This window comes from Mya arenaria, chromosome 5 (assembly GCF_026914265.1).
Source record: "Mya arenaria isolate MELC-2E11 chromosome 5, ASM2691426v1".
Taxonomy (NCBI): Eukaryota; Metazoa; Mollusca; class Bivalvia; order Myida; family Myidae; genus Mya; species Mya arenaria.
In genome coordinates, this window is record NC_069126.1 from 21,990,658 (window position 1) to 22,008,848 (window position 18,191).

The following is an 18,191-nucleotide window of genomic DNA, read 5'->3' on the forward strand; positions in this document are numbered from 1 at the left end:
ATCTTAGGTTTTTACAGTATTTTCGTATAGTATGATAAGTCAACTCGTTTAGACCGGTATAGGAGATTAATGTAGTACAGGCATAAAGTGTGATTTGTCAACGCTTTTTTCCAGATATATGTGATTTATGCAGTACAGTCGCATATAATGATTGATCAACGTGTTTACCACGGCATATGAGGTTTATACAGAGTACATTTCCTTTCCTGTAGAGCCGAGATATGGAATCGACCCACAACGAACTGATTCCGGGTCGTTAGATCCCTTCGAGTAGGTCTTAAAAATGTCTTCCCCAATTAGGCAACATTTAAATATGTAAACAGTGTATGCTTGTATGTATTTTCTAGTCTACACATGAATGATTAGTGATAATTATGCAGGACCTCAGCTTTCGTTGGTGGACGGTTTCATGGATGACCCCAGAGATGCGACCATAACTGTGTCTCAGGGACGTTGTATATAGTGACTGTAAACAAACACATGATAAAAAAGAAATGGTCTTGATAAGGTTTTCTAGTGTTTAATCATGAGACAAAGTGTTCATAATGTTTTGAGAAATAGCGTTAAAGCTGATTGTTGCTGGAAATTAATAAAGTGGTAATTTCCATATAAAAAGAACATATGTATTTGTTGTGTGCTGACACAATATACGCTGTATTGAAAATAAATTTAGCTGAACATTATTACATGCAAGCATCGTAGATTATGATTTAAATCCTAGAACATTACTTACTTACCACAACAACGTATAGAAAGGGAGTGATACGATTTTAATGCAACAGTGTACTTCTAATTTAAACATTTGAGTAAATGGTTTCAGCAACCAACCGTTAACAACTGCGTAGTTTAAATCTATTCGTAAACATCCGCGTTTAATATTACTCACTGTTTATGGCCGCATTCGATATTACGCACTGTTTTAATATGGTCGACATGTAAATTATCAAGGTGCATCCGCATCGTCAATTAATCAAATCAACGAACGATGTGGATTAAACTTGTTTGCGTCAGTTTGCAAATATAATCAAGTACACAGGCTCGATCAAACGCTTATATAACGAAATTAGTTCATTTGTGTTGATTTATTTTGCGAGACTTTAAAGTAAGGATGGTTTCATGGATAATCTCATAAAATATTGAATTAATATGATAGACTATAGGCTTTAAATGAAATTATTTGCGCTTTTTAGTGTTGTTTAAAAAGACAAACGGAAAAGTTGTTTTAAAACGCGTTTCTTATGAAAAAAGATAACGATAATGTTTTGTTATTGTTTTTCAGCTGACATACAATCGGAGCTATGATATTCGGAACAACGCTCAGCACCACGCTAGCATTGATGCTATCTGTGGTGTACGCTGCACCAGAGCTCATAAGACCACCACCACTAGATCAAGACTGTTCCTTGGTTAAATGTGCTCTTCCAGTTTGTGCGAAAGGCGAAGAACCATATACTCCTACTGGCGCGTGTTGTCAACAATGTCGAGACTGTTCACTGACACTATGTGCTCTTCCCAAGTGTTTAGACGGACAGGAACTCTATACACCGACCGGAACATGTTGCCGGATCTGTAGATTTATACGTAAATATCGATAGCTTTTTATCCTTTGATTGTCATCAATTTTGTGTTTGTAATTTGTACCTTAGCATTGTCTTATTAACATATCGATATTGTCATTAATCTTATTTTTAAAACGTCATAAGCGCTTCTTTAATCGATAAACCATCACTTCAAGTATCGTTTGAACAAATATAATTTCATCGACGCAGTTTTTGTTTTAAACGTTTGCTTGTTTTGATTTCACTCTAGCCCCTCTCTTTTCAGAGAAAGACTGTGTTCATACAGACGGAAAGAAATACGCTAACGGCGAGACATTCAAAGACAGGTGTAACACATGTACTTGCATCGATGGACATACCGCCTGTACTGAAATAGGCTGCATTGGTATGAAGACGTTTATTTTTTCAATTTTTCTCTCGTTCTATTTGTATTTTTAAAACGTCATAAGCGCTTCTTTAATCGATAAACCATCACTTTAGGTATCGTTTGAACAAATATAATTTCATCGACGCAGTTTTTGTTATAGACGTTTGCTTGTTTTGATTTCACTCTAGCCCCTCTCTTTTCAGAGAATGACTGTGTTCATACAGACGGAAAGAAATACGCTAACGGGGAGAAATTCAAAGACAGGTGTAACACATGTACTTGCATCGATGGATATATCGGCTGTACTGAAAGAGGCTGCATTGGTATGAAGTAGGGATGCAAACGAATATTCGAATATTCGAATATTAGATCGAACGTTTGGTATTCGAATGTCAAAATAGGTATTCGAATATTCGATGTTCTTGTTGAATTAAATTAATAAACATTTTGCCTACAACTGTCATCTTCGTCTGTCTTGTTTTTACAACGATGGACCCGTTATGCCAGAGGTGTGAACTTATGACACTATACACGCGCCATATCGGATATATCGCCGGGAACTATAATCAGTCCCCGTAGTTTTGTATTTACTGACTGTTAGACAAGTGAAATCAGACACATTCCAATTATTTTTCGAACATTTAAGATCGGCCTTTATACCAATGTGTTGTCTTCACTGCTAATCAAGCTTGGCGATATTGCGCAAATCGCCATGATGATTCGAAGGACATGTGCTAGTTATGTGCTTTAAACTGTTTTCCATGTTTCGTTACAACGCTCTTGCGTTGAAAAGTAATTGTATGGTTTAACGTTTAAGTACATTTGTCCTGTATTTATGTAAAATACATCAGTCAAAATCGACGTTTGGGCATGGTTGGTGTCGTTTTCTATAAATATATTTCGTAAACATCAATCCCAGAACGAGGCTGCAAGTACCACGTTGGCGCATATTGTCATTTAACTGGGAAAAAACGAAATTCCCCGATCTTATTTTGCAATGTTTACAAAAGTAAACGCAGAGGAATTGATATAGTTCGTTTTTTTCTTTAAAATATATCGCTTTTTCTTGGGATATATTCTGAAAAGGGGGAAATTCAGAGGCTAATTTGTGGAATAATAGGTGTCCGTCGCGTGTACCGAATACGACAAAGAAGGGTACCAGGGCCCTGGCTATTACGTTAGTGAATATTAGTTTACTACAATTCTCAAAGGATCATTTGGGTATTCGAATATTCGAATATTCGATCGAAAGAATTACCGAATATTCGAATATTAATTTTGTCATTCGTTTGCATCCCTAGTTCTATTTGTATAGTTAAAAGAAGTATGACACATTTTAAATATGAAAAACGAATATATTTTATGATTTTAACTAAAGGTGACACTCTTATTCAAAATCAATGCATGCACATGTATAACAAACATAATTTTTGAGTGATAAACCTTAAAATACTTACGAAATAATGCATACATTGAAAATATTACTTACTGATAACAAGATTGTAACCATGTATTTAATTGCTGAAAACGCAAAAAAATATTAAATGATTGCTGAGTGCTTAAAGATTTACTGTGATTTACTATAGTCTGATCAGGTAGGAATACTGTGTTGTTTTCTGCAACTTTCTTTCAAATTAAACTCGGTTTCTTCATAATAACCTTTGTTTTTGACATTTATTCACCCTTTCTGATATATTTAAAGAATTGTATTAATTTTGGTAAATCTTATTTGGGAATAAGAGTGCATCTTTAACCAAACTAATAATAAAACGATGATGAAATGCTTACTGCTACTTTTTATAATATTCATTAGCATGGTTATAACACCGTTATCCTCAATTCTACAACTTCAATTATCATGCGAAGTCTTATAAAAAATTCAAACATTTAAAAAAAGGAAGGGACTTGTCCCAAGCCATGGAGAAACGAGAGTTTCGCCATTTGTATCCACATGTATTAGTAGACGAATGTACCTGTCTTTGTTAAAGAATGTACATGTATTTGTAATCGAGTGTAAATGAGTTTGTATACGAATGTACATGTGTTGGTATTAGAAAGTACACATGCTGGTATACAAATGTACACGTATTGGTATACGAATACACGTGTGTTAGTTAACGAATTTAAATGTGTTTTTATACGAATGTACTCGTGTTGGTTTACGAATCTACACGTGCTTGTATTCGAATGCACACGTGTAAACGTGGTATACGAATGTACACGTGTTGGTATACGAACATACATGTGTTGGTTTTACGAATGTACAAGTGTTGGTAAATTGATGTATTTGTATTTGAATGTACATGTGTGGGTTTTCGAATTTACATGTATTTGTATTCGAATGTACATGCAATTGTATACGAATGTATATGTATTGGAATACGAATGGTCACGTGTTGGTATTCGAATGTACATGAAATTTGTATTAAAATGTAAACGTGTTGGTATGCGAATGTACACGTGTTGGTATTCGAATGTACATGGAAATTGTATTAAAATGTACACGTGTTGATATTCGAATGTACACGTGTTCTTGTACGAATAAACATGTATTTGTATGTTGCTATACGGATGTACACGTCTATACATACGAATACACTTATTTTTGTAGATGAATGTACATTTGTGTGTTTAAGTATGTACATATATCGATATACGAATGTACATAATTATATTGGTATACGAATGAACATGTATTGGTTAACGAAGGTACATAATATTGGTATACGAATGTACATATATTGGTATACGAAGGTACATAATATTGGTATACGAAGGTACATAATATTGGTATACGAATGTACATATATTGGTATACGAAGGTACATAATATTGGTATACGAATGTACATATATTGGTATACGAATATACATATATTGGTATACGAATGTACAAATATTGGTATACGAATATACATATATTGGTATACGAATGTACATATATTGGTATACGAATATACATATACTGGTATACGAATGTACATATATTGGTATACGAATATGCATATATTGGTATACGAATGTACAAATATTGGTATACGAATATACATATATTGGTATACGAATGTACATATATTGGTATACGAATATACATATATTGGTATACGAATATACATATATTGGTATACGAATGTACAAATAAGCTAGTTTTATACGTTTGAGTCTCTGGTTTCCTGGCGTTTAGGCCCTTGCCTTGGCCCTGTAAAAAGGGCTGATATTTGATTACTTGGCTTTCCCCGGTAGTTTTCATTGTATTATTGAATAAAGACAGAATAATTGGAAATATTATTTTTTCATATGTTTCTGAAAAGTAAGCAGTCTTTTCAATTTGCCTCAATTTTACATTTTACCAGTGGCTGATGCTGCAACACGTGTATTGTACATATGGCACCTAAATATTGACATTTATTGTAATACATGTGTGTGCTGAATTTATTATAGATCTTGAATTATTTTGGACATGACCTAAACAAGATGGATTGAACAGTATTTAATGTTTATATTCTTTATATCAATAGTATGAACGGCAATACAGACTTGTGTTTCCTAATGAATTTCAGACAAACCAACAAATGGATGCCAACAGGATGGCGTTTTATTTACAAATGGTAAGTATAATATTAACAAAATAGTTCAAATACTGTTCTTGTGAATACGAATACAGACTTAATACGAACAATATTACAGATCGACGTACATAATTGTTGTATATGTTAAACATGTAATATTATATTCATCAACTGATTAACAAAGTTCAAATATAGAAAATGCTATCAACTTACATTACTACTCTTTTGCAGGAGCCGTTGTGCCATCAACTACGAAACCACGTGATCCCTGTAAGCATTGTACATGTCTGGATGGGAAGATAGTCTGTGAGCAATTATTATGCCTCGCGTGTGTTGGTTACACTCCCCCGGGTGCGTGTTGTCCCATTTGTGGTACCTTCCCAGGCGAGCTTGCTACGGAGTGATAATTGATTGACAATTAGTGTTTGCTAACGACTCAGTGTGAACCTTAAAGAACAATTTACGTTATGGTAAAGATAGGTTGGTGATAAGTGTTCGTCGTTCACCTCGTGTGATTGTTTATTATAAAGAAGTTCATATTGTTTTAAATGATAAACATGCAACAATTGTAACAATGCATTTTGAGAATTTACGTGAATTATTTCGTGCTACTTGAAATTGAATTAATATCTATGCGTTTTTTTCATATATGCATTTTGAAATTAGCAAAAGATCAGCCAAACTATTAAATTGTTGAATTTTTGCACGATTAACCCTATCATAAGTTTAATTTAGATAATACCCTGCATATGTAGGAGATAATAAAGCATTTGAATGTATAACATGAAGTTAAATGAGTTCGTGTTAAAATCTCTGAATCCCATGAATCCTTCAGCATTGTGAGTAACGTAATGTACATTGTAAAATACAAATATACTATCTTTATATGCCATGTGCCTGCTGGGCTCAAAAGAAACATGATCAACTAAGATGTTTACGAGTCCACTTTGTAATCACTGTCACCAAGTCGAAGTCTATGACAACTTTCTTAATAATTGCCCGTATCTTTCTCTATTTTGGGCAAAGATAAATGACACCTTTAAAAATTGTGATGTACACATTCATATGAATAGCCTCGAAATACATATAATTGAATATAAAATTGAATACCAAGAGTATAATATGATCAACACTATTCTTTCTCAAATATGTTACTGTATTTACAAATCGTACTTCATATCGTAAAGAAGGCAGAACCGTATTAACTTTTATGCATTATTATATGCCGACCTTTTGATTATTCAAATACTATATAAAAATTAAGGAATTCATTGTCCTTTTCTCAATATATTCATTATGTAAGTTAAAAGCAACTAAGAATATTATGTTAAAAAATTAAATTATAGTTATCTCGTACATGTGCAATGTTTTAAGATGAAATAGTTGTTTATCATGATTTTCTTTTTCACCATTTGTCAAATTTTAATTAATATGTGATTTTATAAATAAAAGGATCTCAATTAAGGGATTGCAAAAAGAAAAAAACGAAAGATGTTTACGAGTTGTTGTTGGAATAATATTGAAAGAATAATTTTTGTCTGGAATGAAATTTTTGTGTATGGTAAGGGGCAATTTCAGTAAATTATACAAGATAAACAGAAGTAGATGTAAAAGAATTAGACGTTTACTTAAAAAATAAACATAAACTAATATTACCATACTAAATTGTTTTAAAGCTTTAACAAACATGGTTATCAAACTGCTTGGACCACATTAGCAGTGCTGTTAATACTAGTCCACGTAACCCCGCATCTTTTCAACATATAATCAATCGACCGTGTCGATGTACCCTCTGAAAATCAAAACTCAGGAAAAATGCATAATCAATTGTAAAGTTCCGGTTGTTGAACTTATTAAAAAATATCTTAAATCTCGTTACATCTTGACAATGAAAATTATCCATATGCATACGTTTAATGTAGTAAGTTTTATGGCTTATGAATGAAACGCTATTATTATTATTATTATTATTATGATAATTATTATTATTATTATCATTATTATTATTATTATTATTATTATTATTATTATTATTATTATCATTATTATTATCATTATTATTATTATTATTATTATTATTATTATTATTATTATTATTATTATTATTATTATTATTATTATTATTATAATTATTATCATTATTATTATTATTATTATTATTATTATTATTATTATTATTATTATTATTATCATTATCATTATTATTATTATTATTATTATTATTATTATTATTATTATTATAAAGGCCTACTGCATTGCATTGAGCTTTTACTTCATATACTAATAGACAGGATGTTTATGGTTCCAAAGATATAATTTGTGAACTTTTCTTCGTTTGATTATTCAACGCGTTTACACCGGTATATAAGGTAAATACAGTATAGTCATAAAGTATGATAAGTCAACGCGTCTATCCCGGTATATGATGTTAATACAGTATAGTCATAAAGTATGATAAGTCAACGCGTCTATCCCAGTATATGATGTTAATACAGTAAAGTCATTTAGTATGATAAGTCAACGCGTCTTTCCCAGTATATGATGTTAATACAGTATAGTCTTAAAGTATGATAAGTCAACGCGTCTTTCCCAGTATATGATGTTAATACAGTATAGTCATAAAGTATGATAAGTCAACGCGTCTATCCCAGTATATGATGTTAATACAGTATAGTCATAAAGTATGATAAGTCAACGCGTCTACCCTGGTATATGATGTTAATACAGTAAAGTCATAAAGTATGACAAGTCAACGCGTCTACCCTGGTATATGATGTTAATACAGTATAGTCATAAAGTATGATAAGTCAACGCGTCTACCCTGGTATATGATGTTAATACAGTATAGTCATAAAGTATGATAAGTCAACGCGTCTATCCCAGTATATGATGTTAATACAGTATAGTCATAAAGTATGATAAGTCAACGCGTCTATCCCAGTATATGATGTTAATACAGTAAAGTCATATAGTATGATTAGTCAACGCGTCTACCCCAGTATATGATGTTAATACAGTATAGTCATAAAGTATGATAAGTCAACGCGTCTATCCCAGTATATGACGTTAATACAGTAAAGTCATATAGTATGATAAGTCAACGCGTCTATCCCAGTATATGACGTTAATACAGTAAAGTCATATAGTATGATAAGTCAACGCGTCTATCCCAGTATATGATGTTAATACAGTATAGTCATAAAGTATGATAAGTCAACGCGTCTATCCCAGTATATGATGTTAATACAGTATAGTCATATAGTATGATAAGTCAACGCGTCTATCCCAGTATATGATGTTAATACAGTATAGTCATAAAGTATGATAAGTCAACGCGTCTATCCCAGTATATGATGTTAATACAGTAAAGTCATAAAGTATGATAAGTCAACGCGTCTATCCCAGTATATGATGTTAATACAGTATAGTCATAAAGTATGATAAGTCAGCGCGTCTACCCTGGTATATGACGTTAATACAGTAAAGTCATATAGTATGATAAGTCAACGCGTCTATCCCAGTATATGATGTTAATACAGTATAGTCATAAAGTATGATAAGTCAACGCGTCTATCCCAGTATATGATGTTAATACAGTAAAGTCATAAAGTATGATAAGTCAACGCGTCTACCCTGGTATATGATGTTAATACAGTAAAGTCATAAAGTATGATAAGTCAACGCGTCTACCCTGGTATATGATGTTAATACAGTAAAGTCATAAAGTATGATAAGTCAACGCGTCTATCCCAGTATATGATGTTAATACAGTATAGTCATATAGTATGATAAGTCAACGCGTCTATCCCAGTATATGATGTTGATAAAGTATAGTCATATAGTATGATAAGTCAACGCGTCTATCCCAGTATATGATGTTAATACAGTATAGTCATATAGTATGATAAGTCAACGCGTCTATCCCAGTATATGATGTTAATACAGTATAGTCATAAAGTATGATAAGTCAACGCGTCTACCCTGGTATATGACGTTAATACAGTAAAGTCATATAGTATGATAAGTCAACGCGTCTATCCCAGTATATGATGTTAATACAGTATAGTCATAAAGTATGATAAGTCAACGCGTCTATCCCAGTATATGATGTTAATACAGTATAGTCATAAAGTATGATAAGTCAACGCGTCTATCCCAGTATATGATGTTAATACAGTAAAGTCATAAAGTATGATAAGTCAACGCGTCTATCCCAGTATATGATGTTAATACAGTATAGTCATATAGTATGATAAGTCAACGCGTCTATCCCAGTATATGATGTTAATACAGTAAAGTCATAAAGTATGATAAGTCAACGCGTCTATCCCAGTATATGATGTTAATACAGTAAAGTCATAAAGTATGATAAGTCAACGCGTCTATCCCAGTATATGATGTTAATACAGTATAGTCATAAAGTATGATAAGTCAACGCGTCTATCCCAGTATATGATGTTGATACAGTAAAGTCATAAAGTATGATAAGTCAACGCGTCTATCCCAGTATATGATGTTGATAAAGTATAGTCATATAGTATGATAAGTCAACGCGTCTATCCCAGTATATGATGTTGATAAAGTATAGTCATATAGTATGATAAGTCAACGCGTCTATCCCAGTATATGATGTTGATAAAGTAAAGTCATATAGTATGATTAGTCAACGCGTCTACCCCAGTATATGATGTTAATAAAGTATAGTCATAAAGTATGATAAGTCAACGCGTCTATCCCAGTATATGATGTTGATACAGTAAAGTCATATAGTATGATAAGTCAACGCGTCTATCCCAGTATATGATGTTGATAAAGTATAGTCATATAGTATGATAAGTCAACGCGTCTATCCCAGTATATGATGTTGATACAGTAAAGTCATATAATATGATAAGTCAACGCGTCTATCCCAGTATATGATGTTGATAAAGTATAGTCATATAGTATGATAAGTCAACGCGTCTATCCCAGTATATGATGTGGATAAAGTATAGTCATATAGTATGATAAGTCAACGCGTCTATCCCAGTATATGATGTTGATAAAGTATAGTCATATAGTATGATAAGTCAACGCGTCTATCCCAGTATATGATGTTAATAAAGTATAGTCATAAAGTATGATAAGTCAACGCGTCTATCCCAGTATATGATGTTAATAAAGTATAGTCATTTAGTATGATAAGTCAACGCGTCTATCCCAGTATATGATGTTAATACAGTATAGTCATAAAGTATGATAAGTCAACGCGTCTATCCCAGTATATGATGTTAATACAGTAAAGTCATAAAGTATGATAAGTCAACGCGTCTATCCCATCATATGATGTTAATACAGTATAGTCATAAAGTATGATAAGTCAACGCGTCTATCCCATCATATGATGTTAATACAGTATAATCATAAAGTATGATAAGTCAACGCGTCTATCCCATCATATGATGTTAATACAGTAAAGTCATAAAGTATGATAAGTCAACGCGTCTATCCCATCATATGATGTTAATACAGTATAGTCATAAAGTATGATAAGTCAACGCGTCTATCCCAGTATATGATGTTAATACAGTATAGTCATAAAGTATGACAAGTCAACGCGTCTACCCTGGTATATGACGTTAATACAGTAAAGTAATTTAGTATGATTAGTCAACGCTTCTACTCCGGTATATGATGTTAATACAGTAAAGTAATTTTGTATGATTAGTCAACGCGTCTACCCCGGTATATGATGTAAATACAGTAAAGTCATATACATATAGTAGTATTAGTCAACGTGTAAACCCCGATATATGAGGTTTATACAATTTAGTAATATGGTATGATTAGTCAACTCATTGTATATGAGTTTTTTTACAGTAAAGTCTTATGATATGATTAGTCAACGCGTTAACCCTGGTGTATGTGTTTTTACAGTAAAGTCATATGATATGATTAGTCAACGCGTTAACCCTGGTGTATGTGTTTTTACAGTAAAGTCATATGATATGATTAGTCAACGCGTTAACCCTGGTGTATGTGTTTTTAAGTAAGGTCATATGATATGATTAGTCAACGCGTTAACCCTGGTTATTGTGTTTTTACAGTAAAAGCATATGATATGATCAGTCAACGCGTTAACCCTGGTTATTGTGTTTTTACAGTAAAGGCATATGATATGATTAGTCAACACGTTAACCCTGGTTATTGTGTTTTTACAGTAAAGTCATATGATATGATTAGTCAACGCGTTAACCCTGGTGTATGTGTTTTTACAGTAAAGTCATATGATATGATTAGTCAACGCGTTAACCCTGGTGTATGTGTTTTTAAGTAAGGTCATATGATATGATTAGTCAACGCGTTAACCCTGGTGTATGTGTTTTTACAGTAAAGTCATATGATATGATTAGTCAACGCGTTAACCCTGGTGTATGTGTTTTTAAGTAAGGTCATATGATATGATTAGTCAACGAGTTAACCCTGGTGTATGTGTTTTTACAGTAAAGTCATATGATATGATTAGTCAACGCGTTAACCCTGGTGTATGTGTTTTTACAGTAAAGGCATATGATATGATTAGTCAACACGTTAACCCTGGTGTATGTGTTTTTACAGTAAAGTCATATGATATGATTAGTCAACACGTTAACCCTGGTGTATGTGTTTTTACAGTAAAGTCATATGATATGATAAGTCAACGCGTTAACCCTGGTGTATGTGTTTTTACAGTTAAGTAATATGATATGATTAGTCAACACGTTAACTCTGGTGTATGTGTTTTTAAGTTAGGTCATATGATATGATTAGTCAACGCGTTAACCCTGGTATATGTGTTTTTACAGTAAAGTCATATGATATGATTAGTCAACGCGTTAACCCTGGTTATTGTGCTTTTACAGTAAAGTCATATAATGTGATTAGTCAACGCGTTAACCCTGGTGTATGTGTTTATACAGTAAAGTCATATGACATGATTAGTCAACGCGTTAACCCTGGTGTATGTGTTTTTAAGTAAGGTCATATGATATGATTAGTCAACGCGTTAACCCTGGTTATTGTGTTTTTACAGTAAAGTCATATGATATGATAAGTCAACGCGTTAACCCTGGTGTATGTGTTTTTACAGTAAAGTCATATGATATGATTAGTCAACGCGTTAACCGTGGTTATTGTGCTTTTAAAGTAAAGTCATATCATGTGATTAGTCAACGCGTTAACCCTGGTAATTGTGCTTTTACAGTAAAGTCATATAATGTGATTAGTCAACGCGTTAACCCTGGTTATTGTGTTTTTACAGTAAAGTCATATGATATGATTGGTCAACGCGTTAACCCTGGTTATTGTGTTTTTACAGTAAAGTCATATGATATGATAAGTCAACGCGTTAACCCTGGTTATTGTGTTTTTACAGTAAAGTCATATAATGTGATTAGTCAACGCGTTAACCCTGGTTATTGTGTTTTTACAGTAAAGTCATATGATATGATATATCAACGCGTTAACCCTGGTGTATGTGTTTTTACAGTAAAGTCATATGATATGATAAGTCAACGCGTTAACCCTGGTTATTGTGCTTTTACAGTAAAGTCATATAATGTGATTAGTCAACGCGTTAACCCTGGTTATTGTGTTTTTACAGTAAAGTCATATGATATGATCAGTCAACGCGTTAACCCTGGTTATTGTGTTTTTACAGTAAAGTCATATGATATGATTAGTCAACGCGTTAACCCTGGTTATTGTGTTTTTACAGTAAAGTCATATGATATGATAAGTCAACGCGTTAACCCTGGTTATTGTGTTTTTACAGTAAAGTCATATAATGTGATTAGTCAACGCGTTAACCCTGGTGTATGTGTTTTTACAGTAAAGTCATACGATATGATATGTCAACGCGTTAACCCTGGTGTATGTGTTTTTACAGTAAAGTCATATGATATGATAAGTCAACGCGTTAACCCTAGTTATTGTATTTTTACAGTAAAGTCATATAATGTGATAAGTCAACGCGTTAACCCTGGTTATTGTGTTTTTACAGTAAAGTCATATGATATGATCAGTCAACGCGTTAACCCTGGTTATTGTGTTTTTACAGTAAAGTCATATTATGTGATTAGTCAACGCGTTAACCCTGGTGTATGTGTTTTTACAGTAAAGTCATATGATATGATAAGTCAACGCGTTAACCCTGGTTATTGTGTTTTTACAGTAAAGTCATATGATATGATTAGTCAACGCGTTAACCCTGGTTATTGTGTTTTTACAGTAAAGTCATATGATATGATTAGTCAACGCGTTAACCCTGGTATATGTGTTTTTACAGTAAAGTCATATGATATGATAAGTCAACGCGTTAACCCTGATATATGTGTTTTTACAGTAAAGTCATATGATATGATAAGTCAACGCGTTAACCCTGGTTATTGTGCTTTTACAGTAAGGTCATATGATATGATTAGTCAACGCGTTAACCCTGGTTATTGTGTTTTTAAGTAAGGTTATATGATATGATTAGTCAACGCGTTAACCCTGGTTATTGTGTTTTTTACAGTAAAGTCATATGATATGATAAGTCAACGCGTTAACCCTGGTTATTGTGTTTTTACAGTAAAGTCATATGATATGATTAGTCAACGCGTTAACCCTGGTTATTGTGTTTTTACAGTAAAGTCATATGATATGATTAGTCAACGCGTTAACCCTGGTTATTGTGTTTTTACAGTAAGGTCATATGATATGATTAGTCAACGCGTTAACCCTGGTGTATGTGTTTTTAAGTAAGGTCATATGATATGATTAGTCAACGCGTTAACCCTGGTTATTGTGTTTTTACAGTAAAGTCATATGATATGATAAGTCAACGCGTTAACCCTGGTTATTGTGTTTTTACAGTAAAGTCATATGATATGATTAGTCAACGCGTTAACCCTGGTATATGTGTTTTTACAGTAAAGTCATATGATATGATAAGTCAACGCGTTAACCCTGGTATATGTGTTTTTACAGTAAAGTCATATGATCTGATAATTCAACGCGTTAACCCTGGTTATTGTGCTTTTAAAGTAAAGTCATATGATGTGATTATTCAACGCGTTAACCCTGGTATATGTGTTTTTACAATAAAGTCATATGATATGATTAGTCATCGCGTTAACCCTGGTATATGTGTTTTTACAGTAAAGTCATATGATATGATTAGTCAACACGTTAACCCTGGTGTATGTGTTTTTACAGTAAAGTCATATGATATGATTAGTCAATGCGTTTACCCTGGTTATTGTGTTTTTACAGTAAAGTCATATGATATGATAAGTCAACGCGTTAACCCTGGTGTATGTGTTTTTACAGTAAAGTCATATGATATGATTAGTCAACGCGTTAACCCTGGTGTATGTGTTTTTAAGTAAGGTCATATGATATGATTAGTCAACGCGTTAACCCTGGTGTATGTGTTTTTACAGTAAAGTCATATGATATGATTAGTCAACGCGTTAACCCTGGTTATTGTGTTTTTACAGTAAAGTCATATAATGTGATTAGTCAACGCGTTAACCCTGGTTATTGTGTTTTTACAGTAAAGTCATATGATATGATTAGTCAACGCGTTAACCCTGGTGTATGTGTTTTTAAGTAAGGTCATATGATATGATTAGTCAACGCGTTAACCCTGGTTATTGTGTTTTTACAGTAAAGTCATATGATATGATAAGTCAACGCGTTAACCCTGGTTATTGTGCTTTTACAGTAAAGTCATATGATATGATTAGTCAACGCGTTAACCCTGGTGTATGTGTTTTTACAGTAAAGTCATATGATGTGATTATTCAACGCGTTAACCCTGGTTATTGTGCTTTTACAGTAAAGTCATATAATGTGATTAGTCAACGCGTTAACCCTGGTTATGGTGTTTTTACAGTAAAGTCATATGATATGATTAGTCAACGCGTTAACCCTGGTTATTGTGTTTTTACAGTAAAGTCATATGATATGATAAGTCAACGCGTTAACCCTGGTGTATGTGTTTTTACAGTAAAGTCATATGATATGATTAGTCAACGCGTTAACCCTGGTTATTGTGTTTTTACAGTAAAGTCATATGATATGATTAGTCAACGCGTTAACCCTGGTGTATGTGTTTTTACAGTAAAGTCATATGATATGATAAGTCAACGCGTTAACCCTGGTTATTGTGTTTTTACAGTAAAGTCATATAATGTGATTAGTCAACGCGTTAACCCTGGTGTATGTGTTTTTACAGTAAAGTCATATGATATGATCAGTCAACGCGTTAACCCTGGTATATGTGTTTTTACAGTAAAGTCATATGATATGATAAGTCAACGCGTTAACCCTGGTTATTGTGTTTTTTACAGTAAAGTCATATGATATCATAAGTCAACGCGTTAACCCTGGTTATTGTGTTATTACAGTAAAGTCATATAATGTGATTAGTCAACGCGTTAACCCTGGTGTATGTGTTTTTACAGTAAAGTCATATGATATGATTAGTCAACGCGTTAACCCTGGTTATTGTGTTTTTACAGTAAAGTCATATGATATGATTAGTCAACGCGTTAACCCTGGTTATTGTGTTATTACAGTAAAGTCATATAATGTGATAAGTCAACGCGTTAACCCTGGTGTATGTGTTTTTACAGTAAAGTCATATGATATGATAAGTCAACGCATTAACCCTGGTGTATGTGTTTTTACAGTTAAGTCATATGATATGATTAGTCAACACGTTAACTCTGGTGTATGTGTTTTTAAGTTAGGTCATATGATATGATTAGTCAACGCGTTAACCCTGGTTATTGTGTTTTTACAGTAAAGTCATATAATGTGATTAGTCAACGCGTTAACCCTGGTGTATGTGTTTTTACAGTAAAGTCATATGATATGATAAGTCAACGCGTTAACCCTGGTGTATGTGTTTTTACAGTAAAGTCATATGATATGATTAGTCAACGCGTTAACCCTGGTTATTGTGTTTTTACAGTAAAGTCATATGATATGATAAGTCAACGCGTTAACCCTGGTATATGTGTTTTTAGAGTAAAGTCATATAATATGATTAGTCAACGCGTTAACCCTGGTTATTGTGTTTTTACAGTAAAGTCATATGATATGATTAGTCAACGCGTTAACCCTGGTTATTGTGTTTTTACAGTAAAGTCATATGATATGATAAGTCAACGCGTTAACCCTGGTTATTGTGTTTTTACAGTAAAGTCATATAATGTGATTAGTCAACGCGTTAACCCTGGTGTATGTGTTTTTACAGTAAAGTCATACGATATGATATGTCAACGCGTTAACCCTGGTGTATGTGTTTTTACAGTAAAGTCATATGATATGATAAGTCAACGCGTTAACCCTAGTTATTGTATTTTTACAGTAAAGTCATATAATGTGATAAGTCAACGCGTTAACCCTGGTTATTGTGTTTTTACAGTAAAGTCATATGATATGATCAGTCAACGCGTTAACCCTGGTTATTGTGTTTTTACAGTAAAGTCATATGATATGATTAGTCAACGCGTTAACCCTGGTGTATGTGTTTTTACAGTAAAGTCATATGATATGATAAGTCAACGCGTTAACCCTGGTTATTGTGTTTTTACAGTAAAGTCATATGATATGATTAGTCAACGCGTTAACCCTGGTTATTGTGTTTTTACAGTAAAGTCATATGATATGATTAGTCAACGCGTTAACCCTGGTATATGTGTTTTTACAGTGAAGTCATATAATATGATAAGTCAACGCGTTAACCCTGATATATGTGTTTTTACAGTAAAGTCATATGATATGATAAGTCAACGCGTTAACCCTGGTTATTGTGCTTTTACAGTAAGGTCATATGATATGATTAGTCAACGCGTTAACCCTGGTTATTGTGTTTTTAAGTAAGGTTATATGATATGATTAGTCAACGCGTTAACCCTGGTTATTGTGTTTTTTACAGTAAAGTCATATGATATGATAAGTCAACGCGTTAACCCTGGTTATTGTGTTTTTACAGTAAAGTCATATGATATGATTAGTCAACGCGTTAACCCTGGTTATTGTGTTTTTACAGTAAAGTCATATGATATGAAAAGTCAACGCGTTAACCCTGGTTATTGTGTTTTTACAGTAAGGTCATATGATATGATTAGTCAACGCGTTAACCCTGGTGTATGTGTTTTTAAGTAAGGTCATATGATATGATTAGTCAACGCGTTAACCCTGGTTATTGTGTTTTTACAGTAAAGTCATATGATATGATAAGTCAACGCGTTAACCCTGGTTATTGTGCTTTTACAGTAAAGTCATCTGATATGATTAGTCAACGCGTTAACCCTGGTATATGTGTTTTTACAGTAAAGTCATATGATATGATAAGTCAACGCGTTAACCCTGGTATATGTGTTTTTACAGTAAAGTCATATGATCTGATAATTCAACGCGTTAACCCTGGTTATTGTGCTTTTAAAGTAAAGTCATATGATGTGATTATTCAACGCGTTAACCCTGGTATATGTGTTTTTACAATAAAGTCATATGATATGATTAGTCATCGCGTTAACCCTGGTATATGTGTTTTTACAGTAAAGTCATATGATATGATTAGTCAACACGTTAACCCTGGTGTATGTGTTTTTACAGTAAAGTCATATGATATGATTAGTCAATGCGTTTACCCTGGTTATTGTGTTTTTACAGTAAAGTC

At 32.9% G+C, this 18,191-nt stretch overlaps 1 protein-coding gene across 1 annotated transcript in view; it reads left to right on the forward strand.

The window, feature by feature from the left end:
• Positions 1-915: 915 nt before the first annotated feature.
• The window catches only part of LOC128234685 (kielin/chordin-like protein), a 53,976-nt gene continuing 36,700 nt past the window's right edge, over positions 916-18,191 (forward strand). Inside the window, exons 1-4 of the mRNA XM_052949089.1 lie at positions 916-1,102; positions 1,280-1,581; positions 1,825-1,944; positions 2,130-2,249. Of these exons, the coding sequence (XP_052805049.1) occupies positions 1,299-1,581; positions 1,825-1,944; positions 2,130-2,249 (523 nt within the window). The 5' untranslated portion in view covers positions 916-1,102; positions 1,280-1,298. The remainder of the gene's footprint in view (positions 1,103-1,279; positions 1,582-1,824; positions 1,945-2,129; positions 2,250-18,191) is intronic.